Below are 27,163 nucleotides of genomic sequence, written 5' to 3'. Positions count from 1 at the left end.
AAGTATAAAAATGGCTTTGAGAGTAAATACAGTTTGTAAGTAGGCTCATGTTTTCCAAAGAAAGCATCTAAATGTCAATGGCAGAGTTTTCAGGTATGAAGTGTATCTGCATGCTTTAAGTAATGAGCCTTTTGCATGTGCAAACCAGCTAATGACAGGTCTGATTACCTCAGTTTGCATATGCAGCCAGTAATTCCCATTTTTAGTATAAATGAAGCATTTGTCCTTTACCCTATTCATGTTTTTTTTTTTTTTTTTTTTTGCACAGTGTATTCCTGTCAGTCAAGTTTTATATCTGGGAACAAATTGTGTTGTATCTTTGTGAGTACTGCTTGTTGATTCAGGCATACACTCGTTTTAAATTGCAACCTGCTATGTAAAGAAAGGATATTTCTTTTGCTCTTTCTTTAGTTCATTCTCTTTTGAAACTTCAGTTCCCATGTGCTTTAATTGTGTACACTGAGCTGCTGACATGGTTTTTAAAGGTTGTTTTCAAGAAGCTGAATTAGAATGTTGAATGCCTTGTCTGTTGGGTCTTTTTTTATGACTTAACCACATTTTAAACTGGAACATAGGAAGAATTTTGAGCGAACTTTAAAAAAAAAAATTAAATCTGTCCTGTATGTAACAAAGTAATTCTAGTATGCATTATGAAATGAAAAAAGTGTACCTGAAACAAAGGGAGGTCCCATAGTACTCCAGAAACTTTTGGACACCTAAGCATTTTTATAATAAAGATGTTACTGTGATTTCTATGTGTCCGTCTGTGTTTCTTGTCCATGAGGAAAATACACTTGTCTTTGTCCCTACACGTCATGGGTGTTGTCACCACAGCTGCAGGACACTGAGCCAACAGTGTCACAGATGGCATGGCTGGAGGCTGCAGTGCCCACGCTTCAGATGTACAGGGGCATGTGGGACTCTGCAGAGGGTAATTCCTGAAGCGGTTGACACTGTGGGATGTATTTTTTTCATCAGAAAACAGAAGACTCTGTTCTTCCCTGCAATTCTGTTAATTTTTTTTCTTCAAGCTTTTCAACTCAGTTTACTGAGGGGAGGGAGTTTAATTGTGGATGGTGTGTGTTTTTCTTTTATTTAAAGTAGATTTGAATGATCTGGATAGGTTTTTGCAGCTGTTGTGTAGGTAATGAGCACTCACTGTAATGCAACTTTTGCTTGGTTTCCCACTGACAGGCACTTTTTAAACAGGGCTCTATTTATAGAACAATCAGTAGGGGAGGTTAGTGATTTTTCACAAACGACACATTGTCCTCTTTTGGGGGTTTAGTGCTGAACCCAGCAAAGGTCAGAAGTAGATATTCTTCCTTCCTTACCTATTTCACCCCATGTTTTTCTCTTGGCACCTGTGTGAAGGCTGCTGGGTTTTTTAATGTGTTTTTAAGCTACATGAATCAGTAATAAATACTAAAAATGAATGCATGCTTCAGGCTTCTGTTAAATTGTTCCTCTGCTGGTTTGTGCGGAGTGTTCATATCTACCACTATGATTTTTTTTAATCATGAAATGCTCAAAAAGACACCAAATTTTCAGTTTTATCTGGAAATCTAGTGTGAGGTGGATTCCAAATGTAAAGGCTCAAATGATGCACATTAACTGCATAGTTAGGCACAGCTGGAGGTGAATTCAGTGCCAATACTTAAAGCAGTAGTCTTAAAGCAGCTGCTTCAATGCTTTCTTTTTCCTGTTGGACTACGTACCTGATCTAGAAGTAATGGTTATTACAAAACCACCAAGTTGTCACTCTGAGTGTGTACATCACTAAATAGCGCTCTTCCCTGTTCCTCTACACTCACTGATAACGTCCCTCCTCCTCCCAAGTGAAGATGCAGAGAGCTATTTGCACAGAGAGTGACGAAGGGCTGGGGGTCTGTGGAGAAGCAAGTGAGGGAAGGAATTGTGTGGGACAAGTGGATCCTGCTGAGTACTGAAATTTGGTGCCAGATCTTATGGAAGGGTTTATTTACACAACAGCTTAAGTTGCTTTTCACCCACTCACACACATCCTCTCTCAGATTTCAGTTGTCTTACTCTCAGGCCCGTGTTCCCGTGTTGTCTGCCCAGGACCGTGTGTGTGTGATGCAGAGGACAAGGGATGCCGGCTGTCACGCGTGTCTCAGGTTCTCACTGGCAGGTGATAATGACATCAGACAGCTCTTCTCTGTCCTCTGGGAGTCAACAGTTTTTTTGGGTTTTCCTTTGCTGTGCTTGCCTTCCTGGCAGGCTGGCAGGAGGAGCAATGGTGTCTGTGGTGCATCCTCCTCTTGTCGGGGTGCAGTGTCTTCTGCTGTGTGGCTGGTGCTGTGGCCTTACCAGAGCATGGTTCTCCAAGCTAGATGGGAGCTGCACCTTCCTGAGCTCGACTGAGGGGAGCGCACAGGCCCTTCTCTTAATTGTCGTTGAGTTGTTTTACCTGATGACATCCCACATTCACACCTCCCTTTATGTTTCTTTCACCCCAATATTTCTGTGACTGGTCTCTATATTATAGTCTCACAACACAGGAAAAGCGAGGACCCCCAGCCTCTCCTTACATCTCATTTCCTGCCCGGGCAGCTGAAGTCCTTGCCAGGCAGGGGAACTGGCAAGGTGAAAGTAGCTAAAGCGAGGGCCAGCAAGGGGAAAAAGGGAAAGAAATTCAGCCCCAGCCAACACCACCCACTTCGGGCCAGGGTGACTGGCGGCCTTGCTCGGACTCGGAACAAGCCCACGCCGGGAGCTGCGTCCCCCCGTGGCAGCCTCGGCGGGTGTTGCGGGTGGGCAGCGCAGGGCCCCCGCGGCACCAGCGCAGCGTGAGGCGGGGAGGGCCGCGGCTGCCGCCTCCCTGCCCGCGGTGAGGGGGGCGAGCCCCCACGGCCTCGCCGCCGCGCCGGCCCTGGCGTCCCCGTTGCTAGGGCGTGGCGCGGCTGTTGCTACGGGCACCATAGAGTCCCGGAAGTGCTCTCAGGCTGGAGCGGCACCCGGAAGCGGCTGCTGCGTCCCGCTCTGTGGTGAGAGGAGCGGGATCATGGCGGCCGCCGCGCGGGGTGGCGGGCGGGCGGGCTGCGGCCCCTGAGGCGCCGCCATGTACTCAGCTGCTGCTGCCTCGCCGCCGCCGCGACGGGACTTCATCTCCGTCACCCTCAGCCCGGAGGAGGCGGTGGGGGCCGGCGGCTATAATAACAGCAAGGCCTGGAGGCGACGCTCCTGCTGGCGGGTGAGGGCGGGCTGCAGGCCGTGAGGGGACCCGGGGCCGCGGGGTGCTCCGGGCCGTGAGGGGAGGACCCGGCCTGGAGCGGGTGGGGAGCTGTACGGTGGTGGCGGGTACCCCCGAGCTGGGTGCAGGGGCCACCTGGCAATGAGGGAGGGCTGTTGGGCTGGGGAGGGCTCGGCTGTAGGGAGTGGACGATGAGGGGTGTCCCTGGGCTTGGGTGCAGCTGGATTGTGTGTTGGGTGTCCTGTCCTGGGGATCTGGCTTGGGACCCCCCCATTCCGAGCTGGGGAGGGGGCCGAAGCTGCGGGCACTTGACGACGGGGATGCCCTGGGCTTTGGGGAGGGGTGGCCCCGGGCTGGGGGTCTGCTCTCAGAGGTGTTCGGGTGGCAGCTCCATCTGGTAGGGATTTGTGGAGTGCAGGCTGGTCGAGAGTGCTCTAAGTCATATCTTATTTTTTGTGAACAAAGCTGGGGCGGGGGTATATGGTGTGCATTTGAGGGGAATCCTGCCCTCTGCTAGTGGCCATCTGGGGGGCAACACTGTGCTCTCTGGGCAGGAGTGGAGGGGAGGGGGTAGGATTTGGTCTTGGTGCCTTTGCCCCCTATTTTAGGGTTTGAAGGGGGACTCCTGTCCTCTGCCCTAGGAGAGTAAAGGGAACAGTTTTGCTTTCTGTGGGAAGGCTGAATGTGAGAAGAGGGGTCTCCGGCAGAGCTCTGTGGAAGTGACCTTCTTGTCTGCTTGTGGGTAGGGAGTGGGCAGGCAGCTTTACTAAGGGTGGGAGTCGGGCTGGAGAGGCAGTGTGGGAAAGTGTGAGCCAAAGGAACAAGATAACCCTTCCTGCAGATAGGAGATGAGGTATAGTCACCTAGAGAGGCTTTACAGGTGGTCAGGTGAAGCGTAGGAAGAACTTGTTTAGGGACACAGTATGGCAGCTTCTCTCTTACTAACAGCTAGGGAAATGTGGGGATAGGGCACAAGATGTTTCACCCTTCCTTTTATTCTTATTCTTTGTCAGCAAGAAAAAGTAAGATGGTGGTGAATGCCCACATGTATTCTTGTGCCTCCTTCCTACCCATCCCAAGACACCACAGTCAATGCCCCTTTTCCCATCCTACCCCGAGGAAACACAGGGCTGCTGGGTTTCAAGCATCCTTCTGCGACTGGGAGATGATGATACAGTTGGCTGTGCAGGTAGAGCCGAAGGTGAAGGAGTGGGATCAGCAACTTGTGGTGTGTGTAGGGAAGGGTGTAGAGGATTACTGTACTGTCAGCAGTGTGGGAGGCAAACAGGAAATGTCTGCTTTGGGGCTTGGCAATGTGAGCACTTTGATAGTTCTTCACTGAAACATTTGCAGCCTCTGGTTGTTATTAAGAGGATGAGGACTATGGGAAGTGCTGTGTGGTTTAGAGTGGTTTGTAGGTAACTGTAGGTTGTTCCCAAGTGTAGCATTAGCAATGAAGTGCCCTATCTGTATGCACAAACCAGTAATGAGAAGCAAAATGTTGCTCTAGTGAATTTTGATAGGACTGTTAGAAAACTAACAAAATGGTGGTTTAGCAGTTAATGTTTAACTCCAACTGCTCTCTCTCTAAATGGAGAAAACTTCTCTCTCAGGCTAATGTAGCATTTGCTGTCTAGCTTTTAGTGATTTTTGTTGTATATACTTCAGTTTTAAAGAGACATTTTTGCCCAGGACTAAACTTGAAAACATTGTGGTTTTGTCTTGTTCCTTGTTCTGTTGGTTTGCTTCATTGTCATGTTGCTGCAAGTTGGTGACTTTATTTGTGGTGGCAGGACCTGTTCTATGTGACAGTTCCACATATGTTTGTCAGAGGTGAGATGCCTGGCTTTTCTTGTTCAGTGGCTGGTGCTTAGCTTATTTTGAGCCTTTCTTCTTTGCTGCAGTAACATTTTTAGTTTTTCTACCACTTTCTTCTGTTTCTTATTTTGCATGTTTGTTCTGCAGTACCTCCCCAGCCAGAAGGGAGGAAAGAGGCTTTTGGCTTATTTCCCAGTTGACATCTGGGCAGATGCACAGGTCAGCCAGCAAAGGTTGTGATGAAAGTCAGCACACTGTATGCGATGCTCTCTGGGAATCTTGGCACTTGACAGTCCCTGAGGTTCTTTCAGCAAGTGCCTCTGATCTTTCTCAGAGCCTGCTGTGTCATATGCTAGCATGTTATATTTCTATTTTCTCTATCATCAAAGAAAATAAGCAATGGATGTCTGCAGTTGGAAACAGAGGGTAAAATTAAACCTACTCAGTTTGCGTTTCTTGCTCTGAATGAACCAATAAGAGTTTATTTTTGACTGACTAGGCTCTTAATGTCATGCTAAATATTATTCCTCTTACTTATTTTCTCTCCTAAAGAAATGGAAGCAGCTGTCTCGACTACAGCGGAGTGTAATTCTCTTCCTGTTTGCCTTCTTGGCAGTCTGTGGAGTCATTTCATACACAAGCATGGGGGAACCGTGGAAAAGTATGTGTTCTGTATAGCTCAGAATTATCGGAATGTGGTGTTATATTTAGGAGATTGTTGTAGTTCTTATAACTAGTTTTAATTTTTATTGACAGTACTGGGTGTATCCATTAAAGCACAGTTGTGAGATGATTTTATGTGACAAGTTTCAATGACTTGTTTCTGCTTCATCAGAAATATTTTTCATATGCCTTTTCCTTGTTTGTCTTGACTAGAGCAACATTTTGTTTTAGTTGATTAAGATTTGGAGGCTGTAAGTGGTTTTTATGATGTTTGTATGTAGATATTAGTAACCCAAACCTAAACAGTAGAATAAAATAATCCTCTCTTGGTTTTGATTGTCCACCAGATTAGAAATTCCAAGCTTTTTTACAATACGAACGCACATGTACCTTTGATATTATCTTACTGCCTGTATTGACAAGCTAAAATAATAGCAATTAAAAAAAAAATCATGTGCCTTTTAGCAGCCTCCTTCTATGTTAGGGACAGTGTTAATACCAAAAGACACTTTGTATCTAACAATTAGTGTGTGTTTATCAGTGTTTTGAGAATGGAAACACTTTTTGGAGGTGCAGCTAGTATGTGAATGCAGCAAACTGTTACAAATTTCTAGCTGGAGCCTAAACTGTTGATTCCTTGTGCTGAGCAGTTTTGTATGTCCAGGTCTAACAAACAAATCCGTGGATGATCAGAGAACAGAACCAGAAATTCCTGGATTAAAGCTGGCAAATCCAGCTGTTCTACCAGCACCCCAGAAAGCAGATGCCAACCTTGGAGACTACGCAGAGCTTTCACCTCAGGTACTATGAGAAGAAATGAGTTTTATAAAGCTACCAAAGAGCTTGTGAAAGCTGCAAATAGTGTTTTGTTCAACAGTTGTTGAGGAGAAAGGTGTTATAACTTGCAATAAAAGTCTGCTTTGGGTGGAATACTCTCCTCTCAGGAAGGGCTTTGGTATAGTATTTCTTGGCTTTACCTTTTTTATTTAAGTGGTCAGTATACTATTTCTTAATCACTGATATACCTAGGACTGCCAGGACTTTAGGTCACAGTGACCTCTTACTTGAGGCTTCACTTTCCTGATGTGATTAATTTGTTTGGACTTGGAGTGCTCCAGACGTTAGTCTTGCTGTTGTGAGGAGCCTAAATACAGTGGTGGTTGAATATGAGACGTAGGATACAGTCAGTGTCACACTGAACTGCAATAGCTTTTCTGGTAGATTGAAAAATATCAGCAAACAGAACAGATGTTAGTAGGTTTTGAAGGGTTACATTTGTGGGGGATGCCAGGGGAAAGAAACATGAGCTGACTGTGTGGATTAGTGGAGTAGAGGAATACAGGTTACTGTGTTGCTCTTCATGTATTTACCTCATGAATTTGGGGATTTCCAGTTAATGAATACAAAATTTTGTATTAAATATTTCCCTCATCATGCACAAATGTACATGTATTACTGTATTGTAAATCTTGGTATTATCTAACACCGACATTGTGTAAGCTTTTTTTGGTTTTTTTTTTGCATGCTTTTTGCTAATTCTAATAAAAGTTTACTGTGCCTAGTAAAATGGAATCAAATATCTTTACAATCCTTTGGCAGTGCCTTCTCTTAAATTAGTATGTGGTAGCAGTGGAGGTAGTTTAAAAGTAAGTTATCAGTTTAAACTTAAGAACTGGCTAGTTTTACCAAAAATTTAAAACAAACAAAAACCCAAGGTCTTTAGCATACTTTCCATTCAGGGCAGAACTTGCATGCTGATACGATATCAAAATAAGATTTATCTGAAGTTATGTTTAACACTGGAATGTTGTTGATTTATGGTTTGAAATTTTACCATCTCTGCAACATACCAAGCACATCTTTTTTTTTCTTTATTTTCTCAGAAGCCGCCAAAACCGCCTCATGTTTGGCGTGGTCCTTCCAATCTTCAGATCAAGCCACCACGGAGGGATGTGAGGCTGAAGACCCGACATGATACCAGCAGGGTTGTAGAAGAGCAGGTCCAGGCTGATAAAGAAGAGAAAACAGAGAAATCCATTATCAGGTATAAATGTTTCCAGCAAGTTACAGTGCTCCCCGCCTTGCCCCCCCCCAAGATCCGTTGGATGTTGGAGTGAAAATTGTAATGGCTTTTTGTTGTCTGTGTCTGAGGTTGATTTCTTTCCTTGCATATATTTGTTCTCAGGTCTGGCCTGACAGCTGTTGATATTGCTAGGCTGATTTATTTAATTTCAGTGAATGTGCAGCTTTTTGGGTTTTACTGTTTGCATCATAGGACTGCAGAGGATTTGGAGCCCTACAAGGCTGTCTGGATTTCTAATGCACTTAGATGCTCTTAATGCTCAGGAGAATTCTCAGTGTCTGTAGGTTTCTGCCATTTGGTTTGTAGTAAATATTAATGTACCAGTATCAATACAATAACACTGTCACAAGTGTCTTTGTCCTGGGCCAGACTTGGAAGATTATACCAGTTTCAGTGCTGGTTAGGGGTATGATGCCACTAAGCACAGTAAGCCCAAGTTGAACTGGCAGAAGTTGTAGACGTGTACGTAGTTGTGTGCGTGTAACTGTACAAGATATGCTTACTCCTTTCTTACAAAAGATTAATCATACAGTTCAAAGACCCTTTATGCAGATATAGTAATATCTTTTACAGAGTCTCTATGCTGCTATGATTATATTTATACTAAGTTATTCCCTAAGATATTACTGATTGAAATCTTCTGATTTGGGAATAACTGGAGGCATGCGACTTGGATATAGAAAAGACTACAAGTTCAGCAGAGGTTCTTAAGATTTGGAACACTAGGCTGGGTTTTTTTGTATGTTTGTGTCCTTTTCAGCACCAGCACAGCTGAGCTGATCATAACATCAGAACTGTGCCTGCATCAGCATGTTGGCTGTTGGTATTATCTGAAATCTCTCAAAATGACTTGAAGTGTCTTACTCTTGTGCTTATGCTATAACTCGTAGAGTTAAATGGGTGGTAACAGGAAAACTTAGGAGAGCAGTGAAGACTAGTTACAAATTTAAAGAATGAAAGTAAGAAATGAAATTATGGGATTTATGTAGGTCATAAGGTATGCTGACTGTAAACAATATAAACTTTAAAGGTCCTGTAAGCTTGGTTCCCTTAGGAGGCATATCATGAACTCGAAGGCAACATATCTATTTATTGAACAGCATGGCTGAGATTGTTTGATCTTGATATGAACTTGGCTTGACTTGAAGTCCATTCTGAAAGACTTCTACATAAGGATATTCTTAATAAAAACCTGTAAAAACTGTTTTATGCATCTGTGGTGGTAGGGAAGGCTTGTGAACCCCTTGGTATTAAAGCAAGTACTACCTTAAGTGGCTAGTCCTTTGTGCTTATTCACGATTTTTTGATGATCATCATTTGTGTGGTACTATTTAGTGTTGGTGGCTCCTGTGATCATTTCAGAACTGGTAGATAACAAAATACTTCTAATGGCAGCATTCTTAGGTGTTTTAATTCTTTTTAGAAGTTCTTTATTAAATTCTATTGCCAAGATATTTAATGAAATTCCATGACCCTGTAAGATACATTTCTTAAACCAGTAAAATTTCTCTGGTGCAAATTACTTCTTTTGAACGGAAAAAAATTATCTAGTGGACAACATGGTTCTTTTGATCCTTGATACAAAATCCAAATCGCTGTTTTATCAAAGTATTGTGAGAAAAAGGAAATGCAGAGATAAGTGTCATTCATTTGCATTACTTTCTGTGATCAAGTTAATTACAATCCCTTGGATTTGCAGCTGGAGAGGAGCAGTGATAGAACCTGACCAAAGCACTGAACCTCCGTCTAGTAAAATAAAGGAACCAGAAAAACCTTCATCTGTGGAAGCTGAAGACCAGAAGGAACCAGGTAAATAGCACAGTTAATGATACCTTTATTTCTGCTCACTTTTGTGGTTGAAGTTGTGCAATTCCTACACACACGCACACCTATTTTATTTTAATTAAAGGAAACAAAAAATGAAGGAAAGATTATTTATCTAGAACATCTAAGCCTTTTGGTGTCTTTATTCCACCATGACAGCCTTCATGCTTATTAGCCTTCAGAATTTGAAAATAAATTTTAGTGACAAATCTTTGAAATATAGCTTCTGGGAGGAGGCACACATTTCCATCTTTTCTTCAGGAAAGGACAGTCTAAAGAGAGAGGGCTTGAAAGGGACAGCTTCCTTTTTCAGCAGTGGTTTTCCTTTTGTTCTGCAAATACACGGAAAGTGACTTTGTCCCTGAATTAAACTGAACTATTTTTAAGGCTCACCAGAAAGCTGTAGCAGTTGTTTTTGCAGTTGCTGTCCTTGTGGAGTAAAGAACCTGTTGCTCTGCTTTCTGGGTTCTTACAAGGAAGTTCTGATATGATAAACGTGGCGTACTACAATGTATGTAATGTGGCATTTGCTAGCTTAATATATATGGGGTTAGTTACGCTGGTTGGTGTTTCCCACTCTAGAAGTCTTTGTTTATAATTTTGCAAAATTTCAGCTAATGGGCTTGAAATTTTTCATTTCGAATGTGTAACATAAACTCAACTTTATGGCAAATTGCAAGCAAAAATTTCAGTAGAACCATGCAAAAAGACATGGCCTTGCCCAAGATGGAAAATGTAAATTTTCTTCCTTTTTTGTATTAAATGAAAAGTTCAAGGGAAATAATTTTGTATAACTGACTTTTATTCATTGCTTTCTGCTAAATTTAGACGGGGAAGGTGAAGAAAAAATGGTATGTGGTAAATTAGCTGAGGATTTTATTGTTAAGCGTATGTATTCAGCAGCTGAATTACAGTTGATTTAAGCAATCTTAATTCTGGTATTTCCTGATTTTCAGGTCTTTGACCTTTAGTGATACTCATCTAACAACTGTGCATGTGAATATTTTAATGTTTTATTTGCAGAAGTGACTTTTTTTTGCCAGGGAGAGATCTCTGTTTCCACCTGGCTGAATTGCTGACCAGAAACTCTGACTGGTTGTTCTGCAGAGGAAAAGCTGTACTAAAAAGAATAATCTGAGGATGGTTTTTCCATTACACTGATCATTTAGTTTGGCAGAAAGTTTATTTTGGGTAGAATACAGCAAAATGGTGTTTGGTATAGCTGCATAACTCCACTGCAGAAGTCTTGAGCAAAGTGCTGTTTTCCTTTGGCAGTGCCCATAAACGAACGTCAGATGGCTGTGATAGAAGCCTTCCGCCATGCATGGAAAGGATACAAGGATTTTGCCTGGGGCCATGATGAACTGAAGCCTTTGTCCAAATCCTACAGTGAGTGGTTTGGACTTGGGCTTACCTTAATTGATGCCTTGGATACCATGTGGATTTTAGGCTTAAAAGAAGGTAATTTTTTTTTCCTCCTCCATTTTTTCCCTCTAAAATAATTCCTTATTTTCTATTTGGGCAGTACATGTTCAGAGTTGTTTGAGGGGAACATTTATTGCATGTGGCCAATAAGTTTAGTTTTACTGTGAGGGTAAATACACACACACACACATATATATGTGTGTGTGTGTATATATATAAAATATATATAAAAATAAATATTAAAAACCCCACCAGCTATATTAAAGGCCACCATTTTTCTTGGAATAGAATTTTGAGCCAGAAAAAAAATATTCTGCTGTTAGATATAACAATGGCTATATCTGCTAGAATCTGAAGAATGTATTAATAAGCCTCCTGATTTTTGTTTCTATACTAAAACCCTAGTGCTATCTTTGTGCCATTATACAGCCACTGGAGGCTTTCTACCCATCAATGTTAGGCAGTTAGCCTGTAAGCTCCTAGGTTGTGTTTTATCACTCCTAATATCAATATTTCATATCTGGATTTAAGAACGTTGTTTCTCTAAGGAATCAGTGGATGGAGAAGGGGAGTGTTCAATATCTCCTTCCTGAACTGCTCTGCCGTCTGTATTTTTTCATAGTTATTCTGGAAGTGACTGTTAGAAAACTTCCAAACAGATTTTAAAAACTAAGCCAGAAATTCTGCAATTCTGTTGCAAAAAAACTTGCTTAATCAGTATTTAAAAGTATTTTGTGGTATGTGGGGTTTTTTGTTGGTTGGTTGGTTGGTTGGGGGGTTTTTGTTTTGTTTTTTTTTTTTTTTGTGGTGCAGGGGTTTTTTTAGTGGTATTTAAAAAATTCTGGAACTGTATCTATTTAACCTTGGTAAGTAGCCACCTTTGTAAACTTCTATCAATCATACAATTTTTTGTGTCAAGATAGGAAGAACAGAGCTGCTAGTAAGGGGACAATAAAAAGTCAAAGTCTTTCATGGTTCAGTCTCTTCTAACTTTGAAGTTTGTGTAAAATATTAAATCAAACAAAAACTCTGTATTGTGTCTGCAGCTCTAGGCCTGAGCAGGCTATCTTGAAGTTTCACCAAGTTGACAGCGTGCTGCCTATTTTTCATAAAAAATTAACAGTGAACTGTATAGAGCTTTTAAAATAAATTATTAGTAATTTAGATGTTTTGAAAATGGGTTCTTGGTGAAGGCTTCTTCATGTTTTATAGCAGTTCTTTTGCTGATTGTCTTAGAAAGCTCCTGGGGTTTCTTCTGAATAACAAATGCTATATAAATGAAAGTTCTATTTGAGGTTGCCAGTCTTTCCTATAAGCTGATGAATGCTAACTCTTTTGTGAAAGAGGACTTTACCTTTTCTATGGTACTGCTAGACAGTGCTAACATCTGACAGCAGAGATTTTTCTGTGGTTCTTATTTACCCAACATCCAAGACTTTTTTTCTCGTGAGGGCACAGGGGCATCCTTTTGCTTTTGAGTTAATCTCCTGTGGAATACCTTCCATTTCTGGGAAGCTGGTTGTTCTTCTGCACCTGCTGATAATCAGTAGTTTTGGGAAGGTGTGAGAACTTAGCCTTCACAGTTAGAGGCATGAGCTGGCTCACACACACCATGGAATTAGACCCTGTGCAAAAGCAATCACTGAATGATGCTGCTGATAAACTGACTGTTGAATTTAAAATGGCTTTTATTTTTACATTCCTTTTTTAATTAGTAGTGTGATAAACAACCATTTTTGTTTCTGGAGAAAAAATTGCAGACTGTCGGGATTTTATGGGTTAAGTGCTGAAGCAGGAGGCAGGGTCCCCAGGACATTGCTAGACTTAAAGGCCTTAATGGCTGTTAACTGAAAATGTTATCCCTTATCTTGGTAGATAACAGCTTTGGTTTAAAAGATTTAATTAAAAAGTTCAGAAGGCTCTTCTGGAAGTCAAATGGATGGACTTAAAAGACCTAAATTTCTGGACTATTTCAACAAAGAATTCCTCAATTTCTTCTTTTTTTAGACTATTAGAACTTTTTATTTTGCTGGGTATTTCTGTCTGTATGCATCTGTAGTATGTACTGAATAAGAATTAAGCCAATGGTAGTCAAACTTCTTCCAGCATGTGCTCTTCATTTTAGTTTTCCACCTAAAGTTGTGATCTGTGTAGATAGATATAAGTAACTGTCATGGATACATGGAGTATTAATGTCTGTAGTCTAGTTGTTGAAACATGCCAGCAGTTCATAACTGAACTACCTTTTATACTTTGCAGAGTTTGAAGAAGCAAGAAAATGGGTAGCAAACGATTTAGTATTTGATAAAAATGTGGATGTGAACCTCTTTGAGAGCACTATTCGTATCCTGGGGGGCTTGCTGAGCACCTACCATCTCTCTGGAGATAGCCTCTTCCTGGAAAAAGCCGTGAGTGACTAGTCTTACAAATGAAACTGGATTATGTATTCCATATTGGACAAAGTTGAGGAAAGATTCATCAGAAAGTTAAATGTTGCTGGTTTTTAACAGTTTCATATTTAAAGTGGTGGGAGAGGGATTTACCATTAATTTTTTAAGCCTGCGCTGCTTTTTTGCTCTCTGGATAACCTCAGAGCCTTGCTGTGTTTTATCGGGTATTCTTATATGCCTGTTCTTCTGTTGATGAAGAGCTGACCATAATAAATCTCATGAAACAAAAAAGGAAATAAATGGTTGGCAAAGAGTAATAGTTGTGCTTTGTTGCCCTTTCTGTGTGTCTTAACAGCATCAGCCACCTCTTTAGATTCGCTAGATGCAGTTAATGACTTCAGAATTACATTGCATTACACAGGGATTGCAGACTCAAATGAGGCGTGCAATACTAGGAGCAAGGTATAAACTCTGTAGTCATTACTATACATAAATCCATGACCCTTTTTAATTCTTGGCTTTCTTGTACCATCTAAAACTAAGCTGCTATTCTCTCTTTTTCTGTTTGCTTGCTGAAAGAAAATCTAAAGGGCTGTGTGTGTGTGTATATATTTAATTTTTGTTTTGTTTGTTGTTTTGTCCTGTGCTCTTGGGTTTTCTTTAGAAAGACATTGGGAACAGGCTTATGCCAGCGTTCAAGACCCCCTCCAAGATACCATATTCTGATGTCAACATTGGCCGGGGCACTGCACATCCACCTCGTTGGACATCTGACAGCACTGTGGCAGAGGTGACCAGTATTCAGCTGGAGTTTAGGGAGCTCTCTCGTCTTACTGGAGATGAGAAATTCCAGGTATGGAAGAATCAGTTGATGCTTTTCTCTTTTTCCACCTCTCTACAGCTCCACCACTGACCTCCATCAATACATGTGGTGTCTGTAGTCTCTAAGGGACATTAAATGAGTTGTGAAACTCTAGATGAGGGAAGGAAAAGAAACAAAGTAATTCTGATTATTTTCTTAAATATAAAAAAGTAGTAGTGGCAGTGAATAATTATTTTTCTCCCTCAGAAACAGCTTTTGATGTAAAAAAAAAACCAAAACCAAACCAAAAACCCCACAGTATGAGGAAAAGTTAGTTGAAATAAAAATAACTCCAGAGAAAATAATGTTTTCCACTTTTCTTTTTGTTTGGTGATGTTTTATTGTTTTAAACTGTATCCACAGCTCAAGTTTCGAAGAGTGCAGTTATTTAAGTAAGTTTTAGCTATTGCACAATTCATGTAGTTGTTGTTTTAGCTAGACTTCTACTTTGCAAATACAAGTCAGATCATAGTCCAGTGCCATAGTACTGGCTTTTGAGTGGGCTTACTTGAAGGAAAGGAAACAGCTATAATTATTTCAGGGTACTTAAATGTACCCAGGACATCATGTTTTGAGAGTCAGAAAGTTTGAAATCCTGTATTTAATATAATGCACGAGCTTGATGTCCCTGATGCTAATTTGAGGAAGAATAGTTAAAGATTTGTTGCTGGCCTGAAGTTACTAGCCACAGTTTCGTGCATCATTTATATCTGTAATTTAATTTTGCTATTTTCTTTCTTTTAGAAAGCTGTAGATGAGGTGATGAAGCATGTTCACACCCTCTCAGGGAAAAATGATGGACTAGTGCCTATGTTCATAAACACCAATAGCGGGCAGTTCACTCACTTGGGTGTCTATACTCTGGGAGCCAGAGCTGACAGCTACTATGAGTATTTGCTCAAGCAATGGATTCAGGGTGGGAAAAAAGAAAACGAGTAAGTTCCTTGCACTTCTCATATCAGTGTGAGAATTATGCGAGCTGTAAAACTTTAGGCTGTAGTTTACTGCTTAAAGAAAAAATAATGTATGTGCCCAACAGTTGACTGAAAATACCACTGTTTTTAAAAGCAAGCTAAGCAAGCAAGAGGGACCTGTGGTAACTTGATATAAAACCAGCATGAGAGTTAGGCTTAGTCTCAAAACTTCTCCTCAGAAAACTTCTTCCTCAGCACATCAGATGTGAGGAATGTTACAGACAGGAGTTTTTGCAGTAGATATGGAACATAATTAGACACTTCTGAAATACTGATGATACTTCATTTCACCAGCGATGTCTGTTTTCTCTGGGTTTGTTAGGGAAAGGTGAATCCTACAAGATTGTTGAGGTAGGACAGTTAATCCATGAGGAATAATATTTCTAAGAAGGGAGAGTGAAGTTTGTTTGTGTAAACTTTGCTTTACATCCCTGTCGTGGTTTGAGAACAGCTGGTAACAAAGCAGCATGAAGCTGCTCGCTCACTCCTCCCCCCATGGTGGGATGAGAAGATATAAAGAAAGACTCATGGGTTGAGATAAGGACTGGGAGGGATCACTGACCACTTATGGTCATGGACAAAAAACAGGCTCAACTTGGGCAAAAAACCAAAATCAATTTAATTTACTACCAATCAAATCAAAACAGGATAATGAGAAATAAAACCAAATCCCAAACCCCCTTCCCCCCACCCCTCCCTCCTTCCCAGCTCAACTCCACTCTGATTTTCTCCACCTGCTCCCCGCCAGGGGCATGGGGAATGGGGGTTGGGGGCAGTTCATCCCACCTTGTCTCTGCCACTTCTTCCTCCTCAGGGGCAGGACTCTTCACTCTTCCCCTGCTCCAGCATTGGGGTCTCTCCCACGGGAGACAGTTCTCCATGAACTGCTCCAGCGTGGGTCCTTTCCACGGGCTGCAGTCCTTCAGGCACAGACTGCTCCAGTGCGGGCTTTCGCGTGGAGTCCCAGCCATCTTCGGGGGCATCCCCCTGCTCCGGTGTGGGCTCCTCCCCGGGCTGCAGGTGGGCATCTGCTCCCCCGGTCACCTCCCTGGGCTGGGGGGGGACAGCCTGCTGTCTCACCAGGGGCTGCAGGGGCATCAACCTCCTCTGGTGCACCTCCTTCCCCTCCTTCTTCACTGGCCTTGGTATCTGCAGAGGGGTTTCTCTCACATTCCAATCTCCTCCCCTGCTGTAGGTTCCCTTTTTTAAATATGTTGTCCCGGAGGCACTACCACCGTCACTGATGGGCTCGGCCTGGGCCAGAGGCTAGTCTGACTTGGAGCGGGGGGAGCTTCTAGCAGCTTCTCACAGGAGCCACCCCTGCAGCCCCTCCCCCACTACCAAAAGCCCTGCCACACAAACCCAAACCAGTCTCTCATGTTTCTTTATCAGCACTGGATAAGTGGAAGAGAATGTTTGCAAGGAGCAGAGGAATTAGAGATGTTGGAAGAGGTTTCCTCCAAAACAAGACAAGAAATCCAAGCAGTTTTTGTCTGCTTTTAAGCTAATTATGTTGGACTTCATGTGGAGGGGTTTAATGCATACAGAGCAACAATGTGCCTCTCTCAGGCATTTCTTTATATCAGAGCAGGTGCATGTCTACAAGAAAGTTTGTGTCACTGCTTTTTTCAAGCTATACCTCACTGTAAATGGAGAACTGTTGACTTTGGGACCATGAACGATGGCATTTTGTGAGCCTCAAAATGGAATTATTCAACAGGGCTTTTTCCACATAGAAGTACTTTGAAACAAGGGAAATTCCAATTAAATACTGTGAAACAATATTTCACAATGAGAGTGGTCAAACATTGAAAAAGATTGCTCAAGTCGTTGAATCTCCATCTTTGGATGGAGATTAATAAAACATTGCTCAGATGAGCCCTCAGGCAACCCAATCTAATTGAATCTGCTTCAAAGCAGAGGGTTGAAGTAGAGACCTCCAAGAGGTCCTTACTAGCCTAGATTTTCTGTGATTTCAATTATTGTACTTCTTAGGATTCCTGAAATAAAATCTGGTTACTGTCTAGAAACAGACTTGGGGGTACGTTTTTTTTAATACTTAAATTCAAGTAAAGCAAATATTGCTACATGGTACCAATAACTAATTAATGTCCAGTTGATGGTGACTTTGAGGTTTTTATGTCAGTTTTCACATTTGGTTAAATATAATTCTTTAGACTGAAATAACAGTTGCCAAAAGGATTGTGCTGAACATCAGCTATGATTAAATGTGTTCTGACTGCGTGTGTGTGAGCCAACTGGGAATTATTTTAATTCACAGGCTGTTGGAAGACTATATGAGAGCCATAGAAGGAGTGAAAAAGCATCTTCTTCAGAAATCACAACCCAAGGAGCTTACTTTTGTAGGAGAGCTTGCTCACGGCCATTTCAGTGCCAAGATGGTAAGAGGTTCAACAGCATTTAAAAAAATAACAATAAAAGAAAACAGAAAAAACACTACCAAAAAAAAAATCAGCATATGGACAGGCAAACGCAAAGCTTCTGTGCTGTCTTCCCCTTTCCCGCCTCCAAAGAAACCAGTCTCCCCCCCGCCCCAAAAAAGCCAAAACTATACATATAGCCAGTGTGATGGCAGTACTGAGTAACTAGTTTGTAGACAGTAGTCACCTGTACAAACCAGGGCCCTTCTCTTTGAGTTACTCTAGTAAATCCATTTATGTTTCTGTAAGACTGAACGTTTTGGTCCTGGAGTAAAATTTTCTTTTTTTTCCTGTTTTGGTCATAAAATTCAAGTGTCTGAAACTGTTCAGGCAGTGTGTATTTTACGTATTATTTATTTTCCATAATTCAAAAATATATAGGTGGATACTTGCACACCTGGCTTTTCTGATTTACCTTCAAAAGAAGGAGGTGATCTAATATTGTGTTACTGGGTCAAAAAAAAGAATCTGATAGTTGTGGAGGGTTCTGTCCATTCATGACATTTGTTTCTTTTACTATATGTAGGGTTACTGAGTAAAACAGTATGCTGTTTGCTGTAGGGAAAATTGATTGATCTTAACTCCCTGCTATTAATCTGTGCATCCATACTCCTTAAAATGCATTTTAAGATCTTTCAGTTAAAGATCTCAAGCAAGTGCAGGTGTTGTATGTGTGGCATTTTTTTAAGATGACTAACGCTTTTTCAATACCTGAAGTGAGCTTTAGTGAATTCTTTGACTTGTTTCATTTCTTGATGTAGTGTTTTTGAGATTTACAGTTCTGTTTTTCAGCATGTGTTTCTTGCATCTGAATTTCCCAAAGGCTCTCCAAACCTGCTGTGAGCGAGACTGAAGTCTGGGTTTTGGGTAGAGGGGGCTCCCCCATATGACAGAATTGGATTCAGACAGATAGGTTTGGCTTAGATTTCTGCATGTGTTGGTACACTTGCTTCTGTTTCAGGGAGTCAGTGTTTTGGTATTTAATGAATTATTATTGGGTGAAAGGCTTGACAGGTGTCTTACCCTGGCCAACTGGAAAAGTGGGGGATGTTTGTCTCCTGTGTCTATGATGACCTTCACCACCCTCAACCATTTCCTTTAGGACTGGACAAAGCTTTTAAAGGTCCGTACACCTGCTGCTTGTGCACCAGAGTGTTTTTACTATGTTTTTGGATCGTGAGACCTGAGCTTTTATTCTGAATGGCAAGAATAATTTGAAATTCCATATGTGACATTAACCTGCAATTCTTAGATTCACAATAGCAGTGGTGGATTAGCCCCTGAAGGAGGACAATCCGTCTTATATTGCAAATAGAATTTTTCTGGAGATTAGTTTTGGGCATTTTTTACAGTCTGTTTTCTGATGTGTTCTTCAACTGACTTTGATGACTGAGCTTTCTTGGAAAGTTAACTAAATTAATCTTGATTGTTTACAAATGTTGCACAGTTCTTGAAGTAATACCTCTCCTCTTGTCCTTTGAACAAATTTTTGCTGTAGCAAGTAAAAGCTAAGAAAGAAATGTCCCTGCACTCCTTTCATTGCTGCTGCTTTGTCTTGGTAAAGCAAGCAGGAATGCTCTTCACATGATCATCCTCAGGTGCCCCGCTTCCATATATACGTGAAGAGCCAAAGATGATTTGTTCAAGGGGCATGGTATCTGTGGCATTCAGCTGACTGTAAACAAGAGAGTAAGTCTAGGAGAGCTAGTGGTGGGAATGGGAGCCAGCTGTATTCCAGACTGTCTAGAAAAATGGTGCTCTTGCATATTTGGTGCTCTATAGAAGTGAGGTGTGATAGCTTTTTATTATCCCAATAACAAAGCTGCAAGAAAGGGGCAAGCTTTCAGGCAGAAGTATGCTTGAAAGCTTATTGGTGTTTTCCAGATGTATCAGTGGTTCTAATGATCTCTGTAGATGTTGTCTCTCTTACAGTAGTTCTAAGGTGATTATTTCAGAATGAGGAAAATCTCTTTCAGCTGACCTCTCCCCTTTCACCAAAGCTTTGTTTTCTGTGGCTGACTCCCATCTCTGTTCCATTTTAAGTTTAAAATTCAGATGATCTTTGTCCCTTATGTAGTCCCTTTAGGTGTCTATTGAGAAACCTTGAGGTGATTCTGCCTCCCTCCCCCCCCCCCCCCCCCCCCCCCCCCCCTTTCATGAATTGGTATGAAATGTATACTTCTGGTAAACCAAAGATGCTTTCTTCCCCCTTGCCCTGACCTGAGACCTTTTTTTCCAGAAACTTGACATAAAAATACACAGTCTTGTACATTTTCCAAATCAGTGATGTCTCTGTAATAAAGCTGCCTGCCTCATGCTACATTACATCAGATTGTTAAAAAGTTACTCTCAAGTTCTTGGTACCCCAGATGTGTTTTGAAGAAGAGAAAGAAGAAAAAAGGTGGGGGGGGGGGGCGGGCAGGACACACACATATGGACACAGAGAAGCACACACACAAATACCTGTTTGTTGTGTAATTTTTTCCCCAGTAAGAGTTGTCTTGTCTTGCAGGATCACTTGGTTTGCTTTTTGCCTGGTACTTTGGCACTGGGAGCTCACAATGGATTGACTGCTGACCACATGAAATTGGCTGAAGCCCTTATAGAAACCTGTTACCAGATGTATGCTCAAGTAGAGACAGGCCTGAGTCCAGAGATCGTACACTTCAATCTTCATGCACAAAAGGGCCACAAAGATGTGGAAATCAAGGTGATGGCCTGAACTGTAATTTGATTATTCTTCTGTATCTCTTCTGCTGTTGAAACTCCCAGCTGGATGGATATTGGTGATGTGCTCTGATGTGGAGCAACTTGTTCTTTTGCTGCCTTGCTTTCTAGGTGTACCCTAGCCTTTGTTTTTAATTACCCCTGTAGTGTATTTAGAATCTGAGTTATGCATAATAAACTCTCTGGAGTAAATGGAGATGGAAATCACTATTTTTCTTCCTGTATCCTTGAGGAAGTTCCCTGTGTGAATTATTCTTGCCTTCTTTTTCTCTTGCAGCCTGCAGACAGGCACAACTTACTGCGACCAGAAACTGTGGAAAGCCTTTTTTATATGTACAGATTCACCGGTGATAAAAAATACCAAGACTGGGGCTGGGAAATCTTGCAGAACTTCAATAAATACACACGGGTAAGGTCAGCTTAAAATAACCTTGTTCTGTCAGGACTGTATTCACTCACTTGCTCTCTTAACAAGAATTTTGAAAACCTACTATCTTTCAAGAGTCATTAAATACCTGTGGGGAACTTTGTAAGAACACACAGAAAAATTCAGTTCATGCAGTGCTTTACAGTTTGAGATGCACTACTTAGTATATTCAGGGAAAGAACTTGTATTGATTAAAAAATAAAATGTAGAAGCTGTATGCAGACTACCAAAGCATCTCTATGTCTTCTTAGAAGCTATTAGAATCTCTACTGTGATCTTTTTTAGAATTCAGAAGCTGAGTAGGACCTGGCCGGATTGAAAGCACCCTTTGGTTGAAGTTGCAAAAAAAAAAAAAAATTGCCACAAAATGGCATTAATGCTTTAATAGAAGGGGTTTTATATTAATTCTGACTACAGTGCTCATGGAGATGCCACTCTGAGATGCTGTAAAAGTGGTCATTAAATATCCATGGTCTGTTCTTAAGAGAATTTTGACCAAATCTAATGTAGAAATTGCACTAGTTACTTTCTGTATGTTTGTCCAGAAACTTCAAGGGGATGTTCTGTGTGATACCTCTTTAAATTAAGCATAAATGGACATTTTGCTTCATTTTATCCTCATGTTTTCTTTTAAAATGCAATGCGATTTTTTTCATAACTGGAGTTTTATATGTAAATGAAAAACAAGTGTGAAATTAAAAACATGCTGAACTGTTTCTTAGCACTTATTTTCTCCAAGTGCATCTGGATGTTAAGAAGTGAAAATAATTTATTTTAGATTATCAAAATATACAAAATTTCTGCTTCTTTTTTTTTTTTGGCACAGGTTCCTACAGGTGGTTATACTTCCATTAACAACGTCCAGAATCCCAGTAATCCAGAGCCACGAGATAAGATGGAGAGCTTCTTCCTTGGGGAAACACTCAAATACATGTTTCTGCTGTTTTCAGAAGACATAGACTTAATCAACCTCGACAAATACATATTTAACACAGAAGCTCATCCACTCCCTATCTGGGTGCCAGCATAGACTGGGTGTCAGTAGATATTCCAATGGTGGCATTCTTATCTTCAAGTCACTTTACTTTTCAGGGTTTGAGGAGAGATGCTATATTGCACCTTTTTTTGGCTTAAAACAAACAAAACCTTTGGGAAGGCATCTCTGGTTTGGAGAAGTCCTGTCAGTCTTAAGTCTAATTCCTGGTCGTGGGATGGACAAGCTGTGCCATGCTAAGCTGGTTTTCCTGGTATTGATGATGAGGTTCAGCGAATAATTGTAGTGTGCACTGTGACATTCACGGTGCTCTGGTGAACCAGAACTCACTTATGTCAGTCTTACTAAATGCTCATTAAATATCGGGAATGCAGCAAGTTGTCTTACAGCACAGGATTGTCCCTGGAGAGAAGGAATAAGCCTACAGGTTTCTGTTTTTTTCTGGATTGACTGAAACACTCAGTTACAGTGCCATTCCTTCATAAGAATGTATGGTGTTTCAGGTGGTAAGCGGAATAAACAAAGAACTGTAATGTTGTCCCAGTTAGAAGCAATGCTGTCAGTATTGCTACTGATACTCTGATCTCATTCCAAACTACCGAGCTATGCTGCATCACATTAGAAGAAGGAAGTGGGAGCAAAGCATCTGTTGTACAGTGTCTTAGTTTTATAGAGCGCTTTGAACAATCTGTTCAAGCTGTGGCTAAAATGAATGATGGAAGAGAATCCGCTGCTGGTTTGGCTCAAAGTGGTATATAATTTTGTAGAGGTATTGCAGTTTTTTAACTTATCTGCAGGAATGCAGGATATAATGTGAAACGCAAATGAAACTACACATGCATTTTATATATTATTTGCATCAGTTAGACTCAGGTATTCTGACTGAAAGCTGCTTTCTGAGGTTGGGCACTGGGAAAGCTTGTGAGCACATTGGGTATAATTCTAAGTCAGCCTCCTTCCGTCCCTTCCTGTCCAGATATTGCATTGTGTTTGTTGACTCAAAACAAGCTTACAACTGTACAGCAAAGTTCATGTTATTCATCATTTTTTGGACTGTGGAGAAACTTTAAATTTTTTTTTTTCCTAAACAGTACTTTGGGTAGAAGTGTTTTCATTAGTAGTATTAAAAGCAGGCAGTCTAAATGTATTGCAACAGTTTCTGGTCCCAATAGAACTAGTGAAATCTGTTCAGTTGCTTGAAGACAAAGCAGACCTAGTTTTTTTAAGAATCTTATGGGAGCCCTGGGATCTTATGTGCAAATAGATTTTAAACCATGAATTTAGAAATCGACTTTCTATAGTGCTTTTCATTTTGGTTTTGTAGCTACTTGGACAGTCCTGTATTCACAGATAAGTTCTCAGAAATGTGCTTGTTCATATTTCTTAAAAGAGGTTGTTCTCACCAAAATGTCCTTTCCCCTCACATTAATGGGAGTGGTGGGAAGTATGCAGATGCGTGGTAGGAACAGTGAGGTACAGTTGCCTCTAAATTCAGGGCCGCTACACAGAGCTAATTAAATCTGACTGTAACGGTTAATTTTCCAGTGGCTGAGGGGGGTATGTGTATTTTATGGTATTTGTAAAGTAAGATGCATCTTTATTTGGTTTATGCTGATAATTCTGTTTGCTGGAGTCAGAAGTTACCCTTGGGACCACTATTTAAGTCTTTTAAAGAATATTTATCATTCCGTGTGCTAATGATGGCTTATGGAAATGGAGAAATTTTACAAATTATTTAAATGTACCTTTTTCTGTCACCAAAGGCACCCTGGGATTTGCAAGACATGACAAGTTTCTGCAGAATGTTAATGTTCCTCCAGTTCACATGCCACCAGTAACCCTGGAAATTAGTTTCTTACTTATGTGTACAGTGGAATCCAGTAGCTGTAGTCTTTGTCTGCACAACTGATTTGCTCCTGAGACTTTTGTTTTCTTTGACATAACAGCAAAGAAGGAAAATGCTGTTGAAATGTGGGAGGAAGCACCTTCAGTGTTTTTGTTTGTGAGGCAGGTTCATGCTTCTGAGGAGCTGAGCTTTGGCTAAAAGCTGAAGGCTTAAAACTGGAGATAAAAAAAAGAAAAGAAAAAAACCCAAACAAACCTGTGTGAGACTACCCAGGCCCTACTGACTTGTGTTGCTTTGGCCTTGTGCCTTTGATTGAAGTTAGTATTGAACCCTTAATTAATGACTTTGCTACGGATTGTAAAACTGCCAGAGTTTGGCTTTTCAACGTATATGGCAAGGCTACTGAGGAAACAAAGAGATTTCTTAGAAAGTGGAATAAATGCTCACCAAAAATCTTCTGTTGTTGAAGTCTTAGACTTAATGTAATCAACTCTACAAATGGGACTGTGGGAGACTGTGTTATTTTTTGCTTTATGATTGGCTTGAGAGTAATAAGCCATTTCATAATGAGTTAAAGGAAGGAAACAATAACTCATCACTTTCCCAAACACACTTCTTGTCTTTTAGCTGAGCCTGTTGGTACAATTAATTTCTTTTCTACCTAATTCTTCCTGGGAAACTGAATCTCTTTGCAAAGTGTGGCTTTACTGTCCTTGTCCTTTAAATCTGAAGTTAAGATTGTTCAGCTCACTCTACCTTTGAGAACAAATGCTTGTTTCAGACTCCTATATCACATGTGAAATGGCACAAACCTAAATAATCTGATAAAAGCTCATCCGCTTCTTCCTGTTCTTTTGCAGACGTTACTTTAACTGCTTATTTATTTTTATTTCCTTAACTTAATATGTTGTGTCAGATTAGTCTCTGAGCTTCTCAGCCTATCTCAGTTCCACTACGTGCTCCTCCAGCGCAACAGAAGCTTTGCACGTGTTTGAAAATTTTTCTTTCGAGTACTTTGTGGTTCTTCAAACCAAAGCCTTAACTGCAGGGTCTGTAATCCATTTTGGTGTTTCAACATACTGGTATGCTTCTGACACTTAAGTCAAATGTTGTGGAAAGGCCATCTCTTCAGCCAGTGATTCTGTCCTTTTGCACGAAGAGCTGCCTTGGTTTCTCTCCAAGACCTTGAGTGCCTTGCCTAATTAAAATAAAACAAACAAACAAAAAAACCCCAAACCCAGCCTCACCCAGCTGTACTATTCACTTACGCTTTCACTGAGAAACAGAAATGGATCTGAGCACAGCCGCGGAGTGCTGCACAGCTGTAGGACTTGGAAGTCTCATACTCTGGGGTTTAAGCCACAGCTCAGAAAAGAATATGTACCTATTTGCTCAAAGAAAATTCAATAGATGGATGGGGCTACAGTTGGCATCTATTCTCTGAACTTTTTGAGAACTGAAGGCTCACTACAGGTCTTAGAAACTGGCATTTTTGCAAGATCTGTGGTATTGGCTGACAGGGACCCCTCTGTGTTTCACATGGCTTTCCGTTAACAAGATTTTCAACATTACATGCCAAGCTCAAATAGAGCTGTAATTTACTGCTCCAAATACTAGGCAAAGAATCTGCTTTGTTTCCTATTCTATACCAGTGTGACAGCGCAGCGATGAGGGATGCAGACAGGATAGGTTTTTGCAGCTAACATGTTTACACGGTTTTGTGAATCTCTTCTGCCCTTTATGACTACATCCCTTCAGCTGTGCAGTCCTAGAAATACCCCTGCAGGCGATTCAGCTCCTGATTTCCAGTGCCACACTCAGTATATTTAACAAGACCAGTAAAGCTGACATGTCAGGGTGGCTCCAAGATGCTGTCTTGTTGCTTCAGCAGAAGGGTTAAGAGTTTCCTGACTTTGGATTCTGGAAGAGTGGCTTAGGGTTTTTTGTCTCTGAAGTATTGCTAGAACTTACTGTCAAAGTCTGGAGGCCTCAGCTTCCACTAAAAACCAACCCTGAGTTCTTCAGCAGTGGATAACCTGTGCTTGCCAGGAAAACCTGCTGATTCACATGATCAGTTTTCAAGCTCTGACTTAAAGGCATGCGACCAGAGGCATGCTTCTTACTGTTTTGTGTGCTGTTCCCATCTTGGTGGTACTCCTCATGCTGGTATGTGATGATAGAATAAATAAGCCTTTTCTCAACAACCCCACTGGTACAGGTCTTAAACCAGCACAGGGGCTCTACCTATGGATGGTCCTCTGGGTCACTTATTCTTCTTGCACTCTGTTTTCCTTTTCTGTTCCCTGAAGTTCAGCCACAAGCAGTGTTCCTGCAAGAGCGGTGACTGCTGCTGTTGGGCTCTTTGCTTCAGCTCAGAGAGCACCACACAACCAGGGGTTTCTGCTTAGATCCATTCATCCTTGCTCAAGGCTTCAAAATGTTATGGGTGTTTGTGGCACTGGCTTCAGACTTCTGCCACAGTTTCTGAAGGCTGTTTTTGTAATTATTCTTAGCGCTGCTCAGCAATCATCTGCATGGAAGTCCATGTGTATCTTGTTTACTCCTTTGCCATAGCATTTGAAAGCCTTTACTTCATCCTTCCGTATAAATCAAACCATTTCTGACTCTCACGCCATGTAGATTCCTTTAGGGCAAGTACTATCTGCAAGAGGAAAAGAAGAGATCAGTGTAGTCCATTATAAGAGGATTAAAGAACTCTTATCCTTCTGGAAGGTCAAAAGACACCTGGGCATCTCTTCACTCAAAGGCAGAAAACAAGCCACTGGACAAAGGCGGTAACTTGCAGATTACTTGCTAAAAGACTCATACTGAACTTGGCTGCTTTAATGCACTGCTAGCTTGGTTTAGTCAGGGTGCCTGCTTGCTGGGAGCTAAGGATGCTGTTAGAAAGGTAATATAAGCAAGATGTAATCCTCTCTCTCTGCAGACACATCTGCTGCTGTCTTTTTTTTAATGTAGTGCTAGTCCTGAATAATTGCTGGAGTACAGCAAATGTAAATTCAGAAAAGTTGGGTGGGTCTGTGAGCATGGAGGGTGAATACCAGATTCTAGTGTCTCAGAAAGGCTGGAAGCAGCAGCGCTGTATAAGCCATAGTTTCAGCAACAAACCTGAAGCCCGACTTCAGTATGAGCAAAAGGGATGTTGACAGCTCTTAGCAGAGGTTTTCATCAGCACAAACGGAGAGAATATGGGTCTTATTGAGGATATAGTTCCACTAACAGTCTTAAAGTGTTTTTCTTTGGGGGCTGGAGTTTGACTAATTGGGTCTTCCATGATTTGTCCTTAAGTTGTACAAATGTGAAAGATCTGATAAATAGACTTTCATCTGTTCCTGCTCTTCCCCTCTCCCTGCACTGCTCAGTGGGGGGTGAGGACCAGAACCTTTGGCTTTTTGAACGGGGAAGAGGTAAGCGGGTTGTGTGCAAAAAACCCCTTTTTGTCAGCACCCGAATA

At 41.3% G+C, this 27,163-nt stretch overlaps 1 protein-coding gene across 3 annotated transcripts; it reads left to right on the top strand.

The window, feature by feature from the left end:
- The first annotated feature begins 3,042 nt into the window (after window positions 1-3,042).
- MAN1B1 (mannosidase, alpha, class 1B, member 1) lies at window positions 3,043-23,932 on the top strand. 3 transcript variants are annotated; one of them, XR_774177.1, is made up of 15 exons: window positions 3,142-3,214; window positions 4,228-4,403; window positions 5,585-5,693; window positions 6,360-6,496; window positions 7,579-7,739; window positions 9,478-9,587; window positions 10,878-11,063; window positions 13,287-13,435; window positions 14,082-14,270; window positions 15,024-15,214; window positions 17,535-17,655; window positions 20,207-20,404; window positions 20,699-20,830; window positions 21,675-22,593; window positions 23,606-23,932. XR_774177.1 is itself a non-coding variant. In XM_010564592.1 (14 exons), the coding sequence occupies exons 2-14, from the start codon at window positions 4,242-4,244 to the stop codon at window positions 21,876-21,878; spliced, it is 2,049 nt and encodes a 682-aa protein (XP_010562894.1). In that variant the 5' UTR covers window positions 3,142-3,214; window positions 4,228-4,241; the 3' UTR covers window positions 21,879-23,932. The 3 variants fall into 3 exon arrangements, 2 of the variants coding, with proteins under 2 accessions (XP_010562896.1, XP_010562894.1); XM_010564592.1 differs by having other exon boundaries at window positions 21,675-23,932; XM_010564594.1 differs by lacking the exon at window positions 4,228-4,403 and having other exon boundaries at window positions 3,043-3,214; window positions 21,675-23,932.
- Window positions 23,933-27,163: the final 3,231 nt, after the last annotated feature.

Source organism: Haliaeetus leucocephalus, unplaced genomic scaffold, assembly GCF_000737465.1.
Source record: "Haliaeetus leucocephalus isolate CR32 unplaced genomic scaffold, Haliaeetus_leucocephalus-4.0 Scaffold183, whole genome shotgun sequence".
Taxonomy (NCBI): Eukaryota; Metazoa; Chordata; class Aves; order Accipitriformes; family Accipitridae; genus Haliaeetus; species Haliaeetus leucocephalus.
This window is presented reverse-complemented; position numbering and strand designations above follow the sequence as displayed.

Excerpts from the sequence above, each read along its gene's own strand:
- MAN1B1 (XM_010564592.1), top strand. The coding sequence starts at position 4,242 with ATGGTGGTGAATGCCCACATGTATTCTTGTGCCTCCTTCCTACCCATC. Across the intron at positions 9,588-10,877 it reads TGAAGACCAGAAGGAACCAG|TGCCCATAAACGAACGTCAG; the intron begins GTAAATAGCACA and ends TTCCTTTGGCAG. Across the intron at positions 20,405-20,698 it reads ACAAAGATGTGGAAATCAAG|CCTGCAGACAGGCACAACTT; the intron begins GTGATGGCCTGA and ends TTTCTCTTGCAG.